The 18,384-nt window shown below is 38.2% G+C and overlaps 2 protein-coding genes across 2 annotated transcripts in view; one reads left to right on the top strand and one right to left on the bottom strand.

Annotated features, from left to right (window-relative positions):
* The first annotated feature begins 1,001 nt into the window (after positions 1-1,001).
* myl1 (myosin, light chain 1, alkali; skeletal, fast) lies at positions 1,002-4,988 on the top strand. The gene is made up of 6 exons (XM_079464885.1): positions 1,002-1,280; positions 2,152-2,179; positions 3,130-3,273; positions 3,476-3,649; positions 3,802-3,879; positions 4,039-4,988. The coding sequence occupies exons 1-6, from the start codon at positions 1,164-1,166 to the stop codon at positions 4,065-4,067; spliced, it is 570 nt and encodes a 189-aa protein (XP_079321011.1). The 5' UTR covers positions 1,002-1,163; the 3' UTR covers positions 4,068-4,988.
* A 51-nt stretch (positions 4,989-5,039) lies between these two features.
* Positions 5,040-18,384, bottom strand: part of map2 (microtubule-associated protein 2) — a 73,632-nt gene continuing 60,287 nt past the window's right edge. Inside the window, exons 10-20 of the mRNA XM_079464553.1 lie at positions 18,166-18,363; positions 17,657-17,794; positions 16,772-16,830; positions 15,787-15,972; positions 15,504-15,648; positions 14,703-14,759; positions 13,788-14,101; positions 9,108-9,200; positions 7,698-7,779; positions 7,159-7,271; positions 5,040-6,807 (exon numbers count right to left, since the gene is read on the bottom strand). Coding sequence (XP_079320679.1) covers positions 6,592-6,807; positions 7,159-7,271; positions 7,698-7,779; positions 9,108-9,200; positions 13,788-14,101; positions 14,703-14,759; positions 15,504-15,648; positions 15,787-15,972; positions 16,772-16,830; positions 17,657-17,794; positions 18,166-18,363 — 1,601 coding nt within the window. The 3' untranslated portion in view covers positions 5,040-6,591. The remainder of the gene's footprint in view (positions 6,808-7,158; positions 7,272-7,697; positions 7,780-9,107; positions 9,201-13,787; positions 14,102-14,702; positions 14,760-15,503; positions 15,649-15,786; positions 15,973-16,771; positions 16,831-17,656; positions 17,795-18,165; positions 18,364-18,384) is intronic.

The raw sequence follows: 18,384 nt of genomic DNA on the forward strand, positions 1-18,384 counted from the left end.
AGAAATGTTTTTCTAGTATCTTCAAGATATTTCAAGAAGTGCAAGACCACCTCAGGCATGGTTTGAAGTGAACGTTGTTGTTTTGTTTACTTTGGACAAAGTGGTCAAATACCACCACCTGTCCTGGTATTTATAGCTGTATCAGCTGCTGCCATGTGGCATTCCTCAGTTTTTGTAACATCCTTGTGATGCAGCTGACATTTAGACTTATCGGAATGTAGGTTACTATTTTTATTTGGCTAGAGAAAGAGCAATAAAACCCAGAATCGAAGTGGTCATTGTAGGTACCTTCCCCATGAACTTTCAACATATTTTATTTTCAATTGGGTTGCAGGATCATGATAATATGGCAGTAATGCTAGAACTTCAATGACTTTTTTTATTATACCTTGTTGAAATCTCAACAGAAGTGACAAGTTCCTTGAATAAAAGGCCATACTGTGCAGGGCTGCAATCTAGGCAAGGGATGTCTCTTTTGTAGCGACCCTAGACACCACAATCTGCTTCTCTACTTTCATATCATTGATGACTACAGTAAAATGCGGGCATTTCCAAACATTAGAGGTGTACCTTGTTGGGTAAAGGAACACTGTAGAACGTAAAGGATCCAAAACTGTGACTCCACACAAGCCCATTCATTTGCATGCTACATATACTGTACATCCCCATACACATATGCATTTTTATTCAAGCTATACTCAAGCTAGCCTATGTGTGGAGTATTCCATTGGTTTTCAACCCATGACAGCCAAGGCAAGCCTAACCAAATTCATATTCAAGAACTGTTCTTTTTCGTCATAGTCTTCAGATAATCACAAGTAGGATGTGTGTGTCCCTTCCTCTAACACTGCAAACATATTAAAATGTCAATATTACAATCGATGTCGTAATGAAAACGGCCTGTTTGTTGTCTTCCAACCGAAATGAGATTTACGTCTGTGAGCTGTCACCACGCGTCGCCCCCATCTCCTTTTGTGGAGGGGGAGACCTCCCTTCTGTTCCCAGCGGCCCAATCCGCTCATGTGTCCGTCTGACATCAACTCTCAAGTAAATTATACGCGTATATAAACGTCTTTACGTACCTTGAGAGGGCTGAGTATCCTCCAAGCTGTGGTCCACTCCGTGTTGGCTATTCTCCCGGCAGACAAACACATTACTGAAAAATGGCACCTAAAAAGGACGCTAAGAAGCCCGAGCCCGCCAAGAAGGCAGAGCCCGCACCTGCTCCCGAACCCGAAGCCCCACCCAAACCAGCCGCAGTAGATCTGTCTGCTGTGAAGGTAACGACACCGTTTCTGTAGTTTAACATCGTGATAGATTTATAGATGGATATATTTCTTTTCTAGGATTTATTTCTAATATTTTTAATGTGCAAAAAACACTGTTCAGAACATATTATATGATATTTGTTCAAGAAAATATCTGTCATTGGCGAAATGATTCAGCACCACGGATAGTTCCGTACTTTCGTTTTTTTACGCAGTTAGAAACGTTTTGACTAATCAAACTTTTCTGATTGGTTGATAGCCGGGCCTGCGCTTTTCTGATTGGCTTAGCGTGGTCATTACGTCAAGGGTGCGTTTTAACGTGTAACCAAATGTGGAGATGGTCCACATGACCAAACATGGAGCTACAGTCAACTCTCCTTATGGTTCTGCAAGCAGCCGAGAGACTAAATTAAGCATGCTGTGATCTATAGACACTCTTTATTCTGTTTTCTTATACGGCATCAGTTTACAAATGACTCACCTGTCGGAGCGATTGTTATTGGACAGGTCACTCTTGTAAAAGAGATTTTAATCTCAATGAGCGTTTTACCTGGTTAAGTAAAAGAGTGACCTGATGAATTTTCTCAAGGCCATGCGTTTGCCCCGTCAATGGGAAATTACATCACTCCATAAATATGTTTGCTATGATGGCGATTATATGAAATTGCTGTAAAATGAAACATATTATATGCTAATAATAATATCTGTACCATGCTTCTGAAATATCCACTTTTGACTTTACCAAGTTTACACTTAAGTGTATCAAAAAATGTACATTGATAAACAAAATGTATTAAAATATCACTGCAATTCTATTATTTTCCATGATATAACATGAATTCGATCAGTCTGTATGAGTATTTACTCTCTGTTTTCCTGCCAGGTTGAATTCAGCCCTGACCAGACGGAAGGTGAGATTCAAATTTATTCAAACCCCGATTCTTGATCCTTACATACAGTAAATCTGTTTAAAACACTAGCGTTTGGGAGTTTACAGGCCCCTAAATATTGAGAAAAAGTACATTTATTTGATTGTTATTAGATCATTTATGTCTGGAACATTGGTTTAAAGTAAGACATCTTTGTCAAATAACAAAATGTTCTTACATTGAGGCAAAAGATCAACCAGTACAATGCATCTTCACAGTAAATGTGCATCATTGTCATGGGCTGCGTTTTACGCGCAAGAATGTGCCCATTGAGGGGCTGCATTTCAGCAGCCTGGGTGTGAATTACACCCCAGTCAGCATTTTGGACTCCCACGATGGTGCCTTTATATGGAGGGAGTTATATTCTTGGGAGAGCATATCAATTCCAGGTCGACTCTTTGAATGTCTCCTCCAGCTGTCAGCTGTTTTAGAGCGGAAATCAGATTAAAGCCGTTAATCTTTCAGCAGATAACCTTCCAGTGTGCTAACAGACCCAAAACCCATAGAGTTCATAGAAATAACAAGGATTGGTTAGTGATTATGTAGTGATTCTCAACCGCTACACGCACAGCTGTCTGTTGAAACTAGCAGCATTAATGTGATGGGTTTTTTCAAGGGAACTTTTAAGGGAGCTTCTCTATCGAATGTATCCCAATAGCAATCAATCTTATATTTGAATCTTCATAGTAGTTGAAAGTCGATAGTTGTAGTTGAAATCATTTATAGTCATATTTGAAATCATCAGGTATTCATAGTGCCTAAAGTTACTTTATGTTAAAAAATATTGTCCTATCCAAGTGTAAAATGTCAGATTGTTTTTTGGAATGGGTCACAAAAGCCGATATTCTAAATATCTATTTGCAAACTTATTTTTAAAATTAGCAGACATGCTACACTTCACCTTTTACTGAACAATCTTGTCATCATTTAAGACTACAAAGAGGCCTTCGGACTTTTTGACCGAGTTGGTGACACCAAAGTATCCTTCAATCAGATTGCAGACATCATGCGTGCACTGGGACAGAACCCAACCAACAAAGACGTCTCAAAGATCCTCGGCAACCCCAGCGCTGATGGTAAGGGCAAAAACTGAATTTATAACATCCACTTTCCAATAGTGCAAGTTAGTTCAAATGACCTAATGACAGGAATTTTCAATATTATATTTCACCTGCTTCTTAAACTAGAATTGGTGTGGAACTAGTATCACGTGCAGCATTACGTATTATTGAATCTGCTCTTCACCTCCCATTCATTCACCCTAACCTTTCTGAATAGATATGGCAAACAAGAGAGTCGACTTTGAGGGTTTCCTGCCCATGCTGCAGTATGTGGTCAACAGCCCAAACAAGGCAACACATGAAGACTACGTTGAGGGTCTGCGCGTCTTCGACAAGGAGGGCAATGGAACCGTTATGGGCGCTGAGCTGCGTATTGTTTTGTCAACATTGGGTAAGGGGCCAAATTTGTATGGTTTTTTTTATATTTTTATTTTTCACATATACAGAAATTACTATGTACCATGTTTTTATCTCAATCTGGTTTTGTTTAAATAGCAATAGATTTAACATTTCAGTAACTTTTCCGACTCCTTTCTCCTACAGGTGAGAAAATGACTGAAACTGAGATCGATTCTCTCATGCAAGGCCAAGAGGATGAAAATGGCTGTGTGAATTATGAGGGTCAGTCCAGCATGCCCCTTTCTCAGAGCATTGCACATCTTTCACATCTAACAGTTTAGCTGCAATTTCAATTGGGTACACATTGTCCATTTTTGTTGTTCTATAGTTCTATGCACAGTTCATATAGACGTGTCCTTCTCGATCTTTCTTTCTGAATAGCTTTCGTCAAACACATCATGTCTGTGTAAGATGTCGGAGTTGGGAGGAAACGGAAGCATTTCTCCAGATTCCATGATGTCAGGACATCCACACAATGTTTCCAAAACCAGCTCAGAAACGGATAAAAGGAATATGGACTGTTAGTTATAAACAATGGTTTTGGTATGCCTTATTCCTATTTTTCCACTTGACTCCTGTTTTTTTTTTGTCCATTTTTGGACACCATTCATATTTTCCAGCAATCGCTTTTTTTGTGCCGGAACAAGCGGCTCCATTGCGAAACTGTTGTGAGGGGTGATGGGGTGTGAGGGGGTCATCATAGCCACACACAAAAAAATCTGACAATCACCCCTTGACCCCTCACTGCCTGGATCGCAAAGTCAAAGGTGCTAAAATATACTGCCATAACTGGACTGGCTGCAAATCCCCCTTCCCCTTTCCCCAGAGTCTTAATTTATTTTTCGCCTCTGTCACTTATCATAATAAACTTTTCACAAAGTACAAGCATTGTAGTAATTAATAATCTTACCCTCGCTACAGAAGACAAAAGAGAAAACAGGTAAGTGGCAGTGGCATTACTTGCCTTTCACACTTACAGTGATATATAATATAAAATATTATCTTTTGTGTTCCGCAGAAGAAAAAGTTATATACAAGTTTTGAACCACATGAGGGTGAAAAAATTTTGACATTTTTTTATATTTGGGTGAATGGTCCCTTAAAGGCATAAGAAGCTATACCAGTATCTATATACAGTATATGGCAGAATGGTTATGTGAATTACAATTGTTAGTGAATATTCTTCATGTTGTGGCTAAGAACAACACTTACCCATGGGAAGATCTCTATGGTGTTTTGCCTGCTGTACATAGAAAATTATACAAAACAACAACAATAAATGAAAAAATCTAGACTTTCTCCAATCCACATCTGTACGAAGACTCTAGCACAAAGAAATCAGAGTCGTCCAATGTTTTGTTCATTTTCTGTATTTTTTTATTGTCATAACTGTTAAGGGCAATTATAATCCGTATCATACCAACAGGAGAAAAACTGCATACATCTATGTGACCTTTTAAATACATTTACAGCAGCTGTGGGAAAAAGGGCAGGGTGGGTAAGGCTCGGGGGGCAAGAAACACAGAAGCCTACAAATGACAGCTGTTCTAGAGAAAATGGGGAGAACCACAAATGACGAGAAAAAATATACTGGAGTACTGTGTTCAAACAGATGCAAGCTGAGTGAGTATCCTTTTTTAGGTTTGTTTCATTAAAGTTTTGCATTGCGTTTCCTTTTCCGCTTTCAAATTCACTCGCACGACAAAGAATAAGCATCCAAGCAGAATTCAACAGACAAACACAGGGCCCAAGGGTGACCAAACTAAGCTGCCCAAATAGTTGCTGCCTTCATTTAAGAATAAAATGAGGACCAGCAACACCCATCACTCCCGATGCTAATACAAAAGACCCACTTACATCTTTCCTCTGAAAGATGGCGGTAAGCGGTTCACACTTCAAGACAACAGATTTAAAGCAGTTTTATACCCGACGCATAGTTGCGTTGGTATTTCCATCATTCACGTTCCTACAGTTCTTGTCCATTGTATGTTTTATTAACATAACACTGTTTGTGATGTAGCTGTCAGGTGTACAGTAAATCAAAGCACAAATTTACCAACAAAGATCCACAGAAGCAATGTTTTCTTAACAAGAGCAAAGGCAGGGTTGTACCAAGGACCTCTTGGGCAACGTCGATCCAGTTTTTTTAAATAATATACAAGCTTAACATTATCACTAGTGTCTACAAAACATGATGTGTTCATTTTATCCAATGTTTCAGCAAATCACTTTCTAAAATCCCTTGAAATAGAAAATAGCCTCTTTTGTGTACTAGAATACATGCTTGCCATTCTATCTAGGTTTTTATTTAATAATGCAATTGAACACGTTATCGAAGAAGTAACTGTTTTTTTCCCTGTTCAATTGCGCATGAGATGTCGACAGCTTGTGTATTTATTTAAATATATTCCCTTATATCATATATCATGTTTGAGTTTAGGTGACTTGCATTGAGATGTGTGTTTTAAAGTCCATGCACTGAATGGGGCAAAAAAACGTGCAGCATGGAATCATCTCACCTTATTCGGTGTGAAACTCAGACTCATGGTCCTGCCAACCGACATAACACAACACACCCAAAGCTGACCCTAGCTCAGAATTTGAGGCCCACTGTCTATACACAATCATAAAAACATGTAACGTGGGTAATAAAAGCACTGGTACCTTTCTAGCTAAGTCATTATTCATTAAAATGAACAAAAGATAAACAGAGAAATTCATTTTTTTCCGTTTCGTAGGTGAAGTCACAACAGGGTTCTGCGAGGCTGTTGAAGAGCTGAATGAAGAGTTTATAGAGATGTATGGAAAGAGAATGTAGTGTCTTCCATAAATACCGGAGGGAGCTTGTGCCAACCATTAAACCACTGAAGGGGATTATTGTGGATTGAGCAGATATATTGAACAGAGGCCGTTACTAGACATTGAGGTGGGGATTCACAAGCCCTGTTTAGCCAGGGCGGCGGTCACATCTTCCGCCAGTGTGGCCAGCTGTGGCGACTCAAGCATGTTGATGCTTCCGGACGAGGACAGGTGGCTGTGACGGTGGGGGGAGGTTCCGCCCGACAGCCCAGCCGTTTCAATCACAATCTCCGCCCCGTGATCCACCCGTGCTTTTGCCGTGTCCCGGAACGACAGCTTATGGCTTTCGATCTTAGAAAGAAATGGCAAGACGGCAATGGTCATTTAGAGAGAAAGTTCATCCAAAAATGAAAATTCCGTTATGATTTGCTGACCCTTTTTCCAAACCCTTTTTTTTCTTTTGTGGAACGTCAGAACGTAAGAAGAGAATGGGGACTAAGGCTTTTCCGAGTAATATCTCCTTTTGTGTTCCGCAAATTAAAGAAAGTTATTAGGTTTGGAATGACATGAGGGTGAGTAAATATCGACAGAAGCTGCTTGGGTGAACTGTCCCTATGAGACTTCCGTGAATAACGGGTCATGACGTATTGTGTATTAGAGTTTACTTCCTGTGAGCTTACATGCTGCTTTTAAAACGCATACCTGTATTTGTCCTCCTCCAGGAGCGTGGTGGGCATTGTCGAGTGAACCCACCTTTGCATGGGCCTTTTCTCTGAAGTCCAGCTTCACGCTCCCAATCCGCACATTACCGCCCCCTAGGACATAGAGTGATGAAAGAAAACAATACAGTTTAAATGATGTCATAATTACCTCACCACAACAGAAGAGCTCCTAAATCCCCTTCTGCATTCTGCCCGTTGTATTAAGCAAATCAACCAATGTCATTATGAAAAATATCCAGGTTGTGTGACGATTTATAACATTGCTTGAAAAAATAAAGATGAATAAATAATAACTGAATTTGTAAATATTTTTTTATTAGTTAGAAAATCTTACATCGTTTCTAAATTCAGCATTTAAAATCACAGCGAAGCAAGCAATAGAAAATCTGACCAATAGATGGCACTGATGTGCCATGTAAAAAGTCAGTCAGGCAGTAAATGCTTAAAATGAGATCTGCATGACAGCAAATATTCCAATGTGTGATGCTTTGAGGTTCTAGGACCCATTAGCACACTCACCTGGCTTGTGGCGGATGTTGTCCAATGATCCACACTTAGAGGTCACATGACTTAGGTCAATCTTATTAGTCGGAATGTGCACCTGTGAGGAACACCATATACCACATTTACAACCATTAGAGGTCAATTTGACAGCAGGTGGAATACCAGCCGGGACCAGTTAAAACACAATGTTTATACTAGTGTTCATCGAAATGCTATCTAAAAGTTGAGCAAAAAAAATGTATTCATCTTTCCATGCAACTGCAGAGACCAAAAAATATTATGTAAATGACCAAGAAACTAAACAAGTCAGTATACTCTCAGCAGGAACCATATGTAAGCGCACAAATAAATGAATAATAACCCCTTCCAATTGTTTGTCATTCAACAGTCATTTAACTATCTAGGACGACTTTTAAAAACAACGCAAATTCAAAAGTCATAAGGACTGTTATGACTTTTCAACCACTAAACAAGAGCTTATCTAATATCTATAAAAAGCTTTGAAAGAGAAGATGTATGCACATATAAAGAAAACACTAAATGAATGTGTCTATTCCAAATCCATTCCATCGATTTCAAAAAGCATATCGTATCACTATCACCATGAACAAGGAGGAAAAATGGGCACCGTGTGAAAAGCTTCAAAATTCTGTTTCTGTATTCCACAAATAAAAACAGCGAACAGGTCGGGTATCGACCCAGTTTTAAACAAACGCCAAAGTATCTTTACAATGTTTCAGTAAATATCATATGCTGACCCTTAGAAACACGGTGGTCATTATAACTTCACTGTGACGTGAACTGAATGAACCCCCTGCTGTGACAGAAAAGGCTAATCTGATTGAAGTACAGACATGACGCAGCAGATGTCAGCTCTGACATTTCTAAAACACTGTCAAGACATTTCAAAAAGCAATGTGCACAGTTGGGAATAAAAGACTGACAACAGCTCTGTTCTAAAAGCTAGCAAGAGGCCTAAAGGGTATATTTTAATGCACCTTAAGTCTGTTCTCCTTCCACAACGGCTGTCCATAATTATGTTACTTTCATAAAACACCTTCTGCATTTACCTTCATGCATTTCATAACACTTTTACCCAAGGTTTTATTCAACCTGTACTTTCATGCATTCCAGGTCGTTTTGCTTTGGAATCTCTTCTTATTCTTAAGATGAAATTCAAAAAGTCAACAAGCTTCATCAGAGAGATGGTCGACCATATTCACAAGCACCAAGTTTCATAAACAAAATACACGCATTTCAGCCACATTTAAGAAAAAGGTAGACTTTTCATTTTTAGGAAATATCCTCTCATTAATGTACAGAATAATAGTCAAATATGCATGTTTATTAGAACACTGCCAGTGGAGGTCTGCTGGCTTTTGAATAGAAGTATAGAGACAGAGGGAGAGAGAAGGCAATACATACATTGCCTCCCTGAGGCGAATGCTTCAGATTATCCTTGGATCTGCACTTTGACGATACGTGACCTAAGTCCAGCTTCTTGTTTAAAATTTGAATCTAAAAAAAAATACAAAGATACGTGGCACTTTTAATGAAGATGGAAACACAAACATGCACAAACAGGTGATGGACACAAATCAATATTCAAAATCATACTAAAAAAACAATGGCACCAAAGATACAACATGGTTCTGCATGAACAGACCTCAGAGGCTGAAAAACTATAGTGGATCATTATTGATTTCGCAAGCAGCGTGAATGTAGAAATGGAGATATGCACACATTTAATTCTGACCAGCATCATCCCTTCAGACCTTTTATCACTCACACACTGTCAAAACAGCTTTAGCCTGACTAATAACAGCAAGACTGCTGATGCTGTGTGGTTTATGGTGAGTCAATTATATAATGTAAACATTAAACTGCTGACTGGCCGACTAGTTAAAGAGAGTGACTGTATGTATGCCTCAAAGAATAGGGAGAGGAAAAAATGAAGAGACCATTTCTTGCTGTATTGTGGTTTTTCCAGTCTAGAGTCTGTTGGTTTTTGACTAAATCAAACCTCAGGAGTGAGAAAGTTATCCAACAACGACGTGAAAGACTGACAACATGACAAGACACATGAAAACTGTGATACAAATCCAGGTTATCACTTTTTTCCCTGAATACATGAACGAATATTACTGTTGCATTGTTTTAAAGTAATCATGAACTTGTTTTCTCTGCAGGATTTGACGTCTGAATTTTTTTTTCCATCTCCAGTTTTTATTTTCTGCAAATTAGCAGTTCACAGAATGAAAAAAAAATGATAATTTAACCTAAAAACCTATAACACTGTGTCTTTACCGGATGTGACAAAAGTCAAAAGAGTGCATTAAAACACATTCAAATTTTTAAATTTTGTCCACACTGGATGCGCTGCAAAGATTGTTGCAAAAATGTTAAAGATTTATAATTATAATGGTTTTTTAATGCGCTCTATTGTCTTTTGTTGCGTCCAGTGTAGACACGGTGTACAACGGTAAAATATATGAAATATATCTTAGGTATATTTGGTATGTATTATTCATATTTTCTAATATATAGTAAGTAATTTAAAATATTGAGAGTTCAAATATAAGAAGAATCTTCTAGTATGACTGAACATGAAGGAAGGAAGGAAGGAAGGAAGGAAGGAAGGAAGGAAGGAAGGAAGGAAGGAAGGAAGGAAGGAAGGAAGGAAGGAAGGAAGAAAGGAAGAAAGGAAGAAAGGAAGAAAGGAAGAAAGGAAGAAAGAAAGAAAGAAAGAAAGAAAGAAAGAAAGAAAGAAAGAAAGAAAGAAAGAAAGAAAGAAAGAAAGAAAGAAAGAAAGAAAGAAAGAAAGAAAGAAAGAAAGAAAGACGGAAAGAAAGAAAGAAAGAAAGAAAGAAAGAAAGAAAGAAAGAAAGAAAGAAAGAAAGAAAGAAAGAAAGAAAGAAAGAAAGAAGCAGTTATATGAATCAGATTGGATGAAGTATAGTCCATAAAGGCAAACTGCTGTTAGTATCTTAGTGTTTCAGAAAGCAGCAGCAGGGTGAGAATAGAGTCAACTGAAGACATCCCATCCTACAGTACATTGTGATCACACCACTGCTCTTACATTGACAGGATCACACATCGAGTGGTGCACAAACTATTTCGCGGTTATTGCAGGACTGAAGCGCAGACACCTTTGAGAGCACACTCAATGCCAGCCTGTTTGCTGAGCTGATAGCATGCTTTTATCTGCCTCAGATGTTTTCTACAATGTTAATTTATTAGGGAATAGGGATTTGGACCTGTGCTGGTTCAGGAAGCAGGTCAAAATGAGAAACTGTAGGGTTGCCAGCTTTAGCAAAGGAAAATAATCGATTCTGTTCACGCATACCACAAAAGCAGTCAAAGTTTGCACAAATAACTAGTGCCAAGTGGTGATTGACCAGCTATGATATGTAAGCAAAAGACAATTAAGACATAATAAATATGTATAAAAGATAAGACAACGGATTCAATTGCATTTGAATGCTATTATAAAGTGCCACAGTCAATTCAATACTTTAAATATTAAATATGAATATTAAATACACAGTAGTATAACCTTTATATGTTTATTTCTTTTAAACACTTAATGCGTCCGTGTAAAAAACTGAAGTAATGCTTGGGCCAATGTGAGTGCTCTCACACGAGTTCTTTGAAAATGCGTCTCTGTGTGATATTCAACTTTTATGGCTTTCGGTCTTAAACGTAATGTTTAACTTTGACAATTGTATTCGAAAGTGACTCATGTTTTGTAAGTGGTCCAGCTAGTGTCAGCGAGAAAACAGCTGGCAGCAAGTCATATCAGCTACAGTATACATAGTTTTTGGAACCGTGTAATTGGTCAAAAAGTTAATGGCCATCTTTAGCCAGTTAAAAAAGATAACATGTTCCAAAACAAGCTTAAACTGTATTTTCATTGGGGTTTTGGGTGTAAGAAACTGAACCCCATATGGAAACATAATTATGTGCTTTAACACCGAATGAACATCCATTATTAATGTACAGGATGGTTGGGAACCTTAACTGTATAGCTCATGTTATTAAAATATCCTAAACACACACACACACACACACTCAAACACCAGTCTACTGAGACTGCGAAGGGTGGGAATGGAGAAAACTGAATGAAATCTGTGAAATACTGATGGAGAGGGGATGATGGAGAACAATGAACAGATGAATGGCTTTCAGAAAGGGAGACAGCTGCTGGTGATCGCTTCACTGGAGTCAGAGCCAGTTTGGTCTCAGGAGATACAGAAGTCATTTAAAGTTCTTAACTCAACATAAACTCTTCAAGCTGTGTCACAGTCACATGGTGAAAGTTCAACAAAGACACATGCATGCCAAAAATTATTTCATTTACTCACCCTCTAGTTGTTTCAAATCTGTAGACAAATTTCTTTGTTCAGATAAACACAAAGATATTTGGAAGAATGCTGGCAACCAAACAGTTCTTGGTCACCTTTGACTTCCATAGTAAGAAAAATTGCTTTTTTCTGTTGAACACATAAATATATATTTTGAAGAATGTTGGAAAGCAAACAGTTCTAGGGCACTTTCTACTACTATGGCAGCCAATGATGGCCAATACCTTTTTGGTTACAAGCATGTGTACAAATTTATACAGATTTGGAAAAACTTGAGGGTGGGTAAATGATGACAGAATTAACATTTTTGGGTGAACTGTCCATGTAAGAAGGATAGGTAAAGGGGTAGAAATACTACTAATATTATAAGTCAATTTCAGTTAAATAAATCTAATACCTACAGTGCAACAGTACAATGAAGTGCAACAATACATTGCCTAAAAATCATCCACATGGAAACATTTCCCTCCCTGGAGATCTCAGTGTTGTTCCCATCTGCCTCAATGAACCTTAGTAGACATAATATGTTATTAGGCACAGACATGGCACTCGTACCCATTTTCACCCTTGGGCAAACAAAGAGTGGCAGTGGCCGCCACATGCCCGGTCATTCAACCCTGAATGACTGTGACTCTTGTCACCGTCTCTTAGACCTTTTCTGAGTCATTATGTTTGAGGAGACAGTCTCTGTCATCCAGGGGTCAGTGAGCATTTGGGTCCAGACAGACAGAGGCTGCGGCACCGGTTATACAACTCGCCCCCTCCTTAGGGTGTCTCTGATGCCCCAGACTGAACTCTCTGAGTGCACTTCAACTATGAGAGGACGCTGCAAATATATACACTTTCAACTAAATTCACCAAAAGATTTATCAAGGTTGTAAGTGACAACCTTTAAAATTATGAGATTTCATTGATCATCATTAACTTATAAGAAGTCATATTTTACCATCCTGAGGCACTGATTTTTTTATTTATTTCTTACCAAAACCAGGTGCAAATTAGTTTCTACCCTGTTTTTAATATATAAATAAAAAAAATTCCTATTTAACCTTGTACTGTAGATATGACATCAAAATTATAGCGAATAATGAAAGCTTCATTTTTGCGGTGTTGTTTCCAAAAATATTCAGGGAGGACTTTGTCTTGTCACTGCTTTACTTTGAAAGTCTCCCCTAAAATATTCCCTCTTGAAAATTATTTTTTTAATAACGGACACTGACTGAGAATATTCAAGATACAGCAACGCATTTATCCCTGCCGCTTCCAGCTCTCGCCCAAGTGTGTAGTAACTTCCGAATTCCTTCATCCCTCTCCACTTCCCCTCTTTCTTCTGGCTGAGAATCTTGTTAGTGCACTGTTGCATTCAGCCACAAACTCGGCTTAAACAAATAGTCCGACACACACTCTACGCTCACATCATTACAACAAGTTTGCTTGAGATGACCCAAAAACACAGGGATGTCTATTTCACAAGCCCATGCAGCGTTCTCGCTTTCTATTCCTCATGGAAAAATAAACCTTTTACAATACCAGGGCATCGAAGATATAGGAAGAATACAACACTGGTGACATCTGTATTTTGAAACTGTAAGGTTTTAAAAAGAGAATTGACACATGCAAACACAATTGTGAGACACATTAAAGGATGCTTGAAAGAACCAGGGTGTGCCTTCCCTGGAGAAGCATAAGAACAGCAAAAAGAGAGCAACTCATTGGCTATTAGCGTCAGTTGAGGACTTGCCTGGCCCCCTTTGGGCTGGTACTTGATGTTGTCAGTGGAACCGATCTTGGATTTGACGTTCTTGAGGTCAGGAAGCGGCTGGTTTAAGATGCGCAGCTGTTTGGGTGTAGTGGCAGGGGATTTTGGAGGTGTGCGGATGATGGCCACTTTCTTTTCCTGGGACAGCAAACTGAGGGATTTAGGGGTGCCCGGAGTACGAGGTGTCCCTGGGGTACGGCAGGAGTAACTTGGAGGGGTGCCAGGAGTGATGGCAGTTGAGCCGGGCGTGCGGGATGTGGAGTTTCCAACAGAGCGGGACCGAGCAGCTTCTGTGCCTTTAGAGACAGACAGAACAGCTAGTTACAAAATAACCTCAGAATATTATATTATGTTATAATATAAAATTCTAAACTTAATATTAATCAGTATTTTTCCCCCTTCCCACTCAAGAAGTAAATATATCTTGTTTAAAGGTTAAGACATCTGGTCTGAAAAGCGACCAAAAATGCTGATTAAGAAACAATTGTACTTTTTATTTACATATTAAAATCAGATAATGTTGTTGAATGATGACAAAAAATTATGATGACGAAAAAGAAAGAACAAAAAATGAAATCTCATCACTAATAAAATTCAGAATATGATAACAAAACTGTACTTAAAAACGCAGCAAAAAAATGTAGGATGGACATAATGGGAAAATAAAATTAACAATGCCTATTAAAGTCATTCACTTTTAAAAAAGTAAAAAGTTTTAAAACCTCAAGGTCACATTGCTGTAACCCAATGGTTCTCAAACTGTAACATAAATGCAACAGAGGTGAATAGAATTTAGTTGACACTGTATTCTCATGATGACTGTAACCTTGCACAAGATGGCCGGAATGGAAGACTGATGATAAACGGGGTTAAAGAGTCAGGACCAATACTCTATACCTGTCATACCAGCAGACCTGCCTGTCCTGTGCTCTGCTCTGACTTCAGTACGGAACGCTACAGATAGGGAGCAGGGGGAAAATGGGTTATAAAAGTTTCTGGTGTAGAGATGAAACCGATGTCTTTTATACCATCTTTTTATACTACAGAAAATTACTGTGTACAAACAAATACTTAGCAGCAGCACCTCCGTGTTCTTCAGGCACCTTGAGAAAAGACCTGTTGCAGATTACAGCTTTACAGGGATCATAGCATAAAACTGAGCTAAAATTGATCAAAATATGTATTGGTAGGTCGAGTAAGAATTTGAGCATCTGAGAAAAATATCTCTCACAGATTCTATCATTTATGATCACGCTGCTTTAAGTCTTGAGACTTGGCTGCACTACAGATAGTGTTGGTATATTTTATTTAATGTAATGTATTTACTTTTAAATGTCACACTTCTCAGACTTTGTTTATTTTTTATCATGTGTAAGGATATGCATTTAACAACCGGTTACATGTCTGACAATTGAAATTCACCAATAAGCATCACTTTATAATTACGTCAATATGAATTATTAATTAATAAAATGCCTTCATATTACTTATATAATATTTTAATGGCTGTACAGTGTTATCACACAATACTCTCAACTACAAAGCTTAAACCATGGTTGGTTGTTTTGAATTTCCTATACCACTTATAGTATTAAAAGCAAAAAAGGGGGTTAGAAACAGAGAGTAACAGACAATTACCTAGAAACATACTGAGGTACCTAGAGATGTGAAAGAATAAATAGATAGAGCGATCCTTACATGTTGGCCTGCGTGGTGCCGTGGACCCAGAGCTGGTGATAGAAGTGGAACTCTCCTCATGTTCACCTGTATGCGGGCGGCGAGTAAGTATAGATGCTGGCCGTGGCAGGGACGACCTCTTCTCTGGGCTCCGAGACCCACCATCCTGAGGACAGAGATATTATTCCAGTTAAAATGTCTGTAAAGTTAAAAACGATCAATATACATATTCACACAAAAAACAACTCGTTCGCTATGTTCGTTAGTTAGTAGAACTAGTTATACTAGTTCGTCCCCTGCTTACCTTAACTACAAGTACGTTTACCGAAACTTGTGGACCCGCTGAAGAAGGGCGGGGCTCATTAAGATCCCCCTTCCCCATTGGATTGTTTTTATTGGAAGAGCAGACGGAGTAAGGTCGGGCTGGCACCAAGGCCGCTGCCCGCATTTTAGAGGTGGGGATCTTTGTTAGTGTTGTGGAATTGGAGGTCTAGGATGAGAGGACATTGACATGAAGGATTCATGCACAAGGATAAAAACCAAAACATGAAATATGTAATGGGTTATAATGAAACCAAACACACAGAGAAAATGATATACCACTTTTGAATGTTTAACCAAATGAAATGAGCAACATCCACAGATTTGGGAATTCAAGGTTTATGATCAAATACATTTCTTTAAAAAACACTGAATAATTCACCCAAAAACGGTCATTTACACACCACATGGGTTTGAACTGACATGCGAATTAGTAAATAATGCCAGTATTTTCATTTTTGGTTTAAATAAAGAGTTTGGTTCCAAAACGAGATAACTAATAATACAATTTCAATCATGTTTTTTATTATGTTCACATGATTTTATTGTTTTTTTATTGTGTTAGTTAGCAGTATTTTAGAGCTATTGTGGCTAAAATCAAAACAAACCAACTGCAGTTTGATTTATATTATTTGGACTGCACAATAACAAAACATTATTTTTGAATTTTTGTAATCTCGTATTTTAACCCAACTCTTCAAATATTCCTTGAAACAATGAAACACCAATGTCATGTAAACATAATACACAGAAGATGGCAAGAACGGACAATGCAAAGATTTTTTTAAACTCCACAGAGACTTGTAGCTCCTTTTCATTTGGGTACCTCTGTTTAAGTCTTTAACCGACAAGTACTGTATATATTTAACTAGATAACTATCAACTGGAAATAGATAAGATAATTTCTCCCTTGAATTAGCACTTGTGTAAGTACATTAGATTTCCATCGGACATGGAGGTGGACTTACAGATGCCCGATCTCTGGAGTGCCTGGCCACACTGAAGGGCAGTCGTCCATCTGCAGATACTGCAATGAGTGAGACAAAGACAAAACAAGATGATAAAGATGAGAAATACTGACTAGTCAATATTCTCTAATATTCTCAAATGAAACTGTTATACAACTAAATATTTGTATCTGCTGGAAATCCCTCTGAATCAATTTGGCACAGAATAATACAGAATTCAAACATGAACTGTATTACATAAGATACTTTCCAGTAGAGTCAAATTGGACTGTTGCAGCAATGCATTAGATGTCCAACATAAAATGCAGTTCAATCTCAAAGAGCTAACAAAAGAACTTTATTTTTGCACAATAAGTTTCTTTCCTCCAGTCAGGTGAAGGCCATGTCTCTTTACCAAGAGCTAAGAACTCCTTCAAACCATCAGTTCCCTGGCAACCAACACAAGGGCAGTAAAATAGTAACTAGAGAAACACTGATGCTACTCCTCATAATTGTCTGAGATATTTAAGTCTGAAGGACAACCTTTAAAATCCCCCCCCCAATACATACTGTACAGTATACAAACACGGTGAATGGACGCACCACATTTTCACAATATTTGATAATAAGCACTGCAATAAAAATAAAAACTGGGGCAAATAAACAGAGAAAATACATGCAGACAAAAAATGAAAGTTCAAGATATGAGAAAATAAAACATTACATAAACATGGAAAAACATGTCTCATTACAAATACTGCAATAATGGTAAATAATACAACACAATTTGTTACAAAAAAATGTGTAAAAAAGTAAAATGACACACAATCACCAATGGAAAAACCGCATGCTGATGCCTATATTTGTCAGCCACATTGCAGATCAGCTACTTGTGACGGCGATCACCTGTGGGTTTCCGCTTAACAAACGCGTGATGTTGGGTAGGTCTAGGATGCCTTACGGTAGTCTTTACAACACCCTTCCGCGAAGGGGAGCACGTCTGAATATCAGATTTTTTTGTGAAATCAGGCTTCTTAATCACAGCTATAAGAGGAAGAAACAGAATCAAGGACAATCACAGCTGCAGAGAGATTCAGGAAAATGGATGTCGTGATACAGTCATGTTCCTTAAATGATCAGTTTTTCTTATAATAAAGGCCTGGTGTAACAACAAAGTCATAGAGAAAAACTCAAAGAGATGATGTTTGATCCGAGAAAGAAAATGAACAATATTTGCAAACAATTTTACTTAAATTTAATGCACTTTCAGATGTAAATTTTTTTAACAATGCTAAGTGTTAAACGTGATACTGTACATGAATGTGAAAACAGTCTTTAAACGTTGTTGGTAACATGCTGAAAGCATTGTATACCATAAATGATATATGAAAAAGTATGTGAGCAGTCTCAGGAACCTTTTTTCTTCTTTAACTCCTCTTTCTGGATGGGCACCGACTCCTTGCGGACATGCTTACGCTCAGGGGTCATGATTCGTCCTTTGACCCTGCTGCCCTTAGTTTTCTGTTTGATCAGTTTCTCTGCATGCGGTTTCTTGACAGGGCTGGCTTTGGGTAGAGGCTCAATCTTCTCAGTTGCTAAGCTCTTATCATCGTCTGCTGAACAAAGGAGGTGAA

The sequence above is a fragment of the Barbatula barbatula genome (assembly GCF_947034865.1).
Source record: "Barbatula barbatula genome assembly, chromosome: 9".
Taxonomy (NCBI): domain Eukaryota; kingdom Metazoa; phylum Chordata; class Actinopteri; order Cypriniformes; family Nemacheilidae; genus Barbatula; species Barbatula barbatula.

Bases quoted from the DNA above. Each gene is read 5' to 3' on its own strand.
- myl1 (XM_079464885.1), top strand. From the start codon at position 1,164: ATGGCACCTAAAAAGGACGCTAAGAAGCCCGAGCCCGCCAAGAAGGCA. The intron at 3,274-3,475 runs GTAAGGGCAAAA...CTTTCTGAATAG, and splicing joins CGGCAACCCCAGCGCTGATG to ATATGGCAAACAAGAGAGTC. The intron at 3,650-3,801 runs GTAAGGGGCCAA...TTTCTCCTACAG, and splicing joins TATTGTTTTGTCAACATTGG to GTGAGAAAATGACTGAAACT.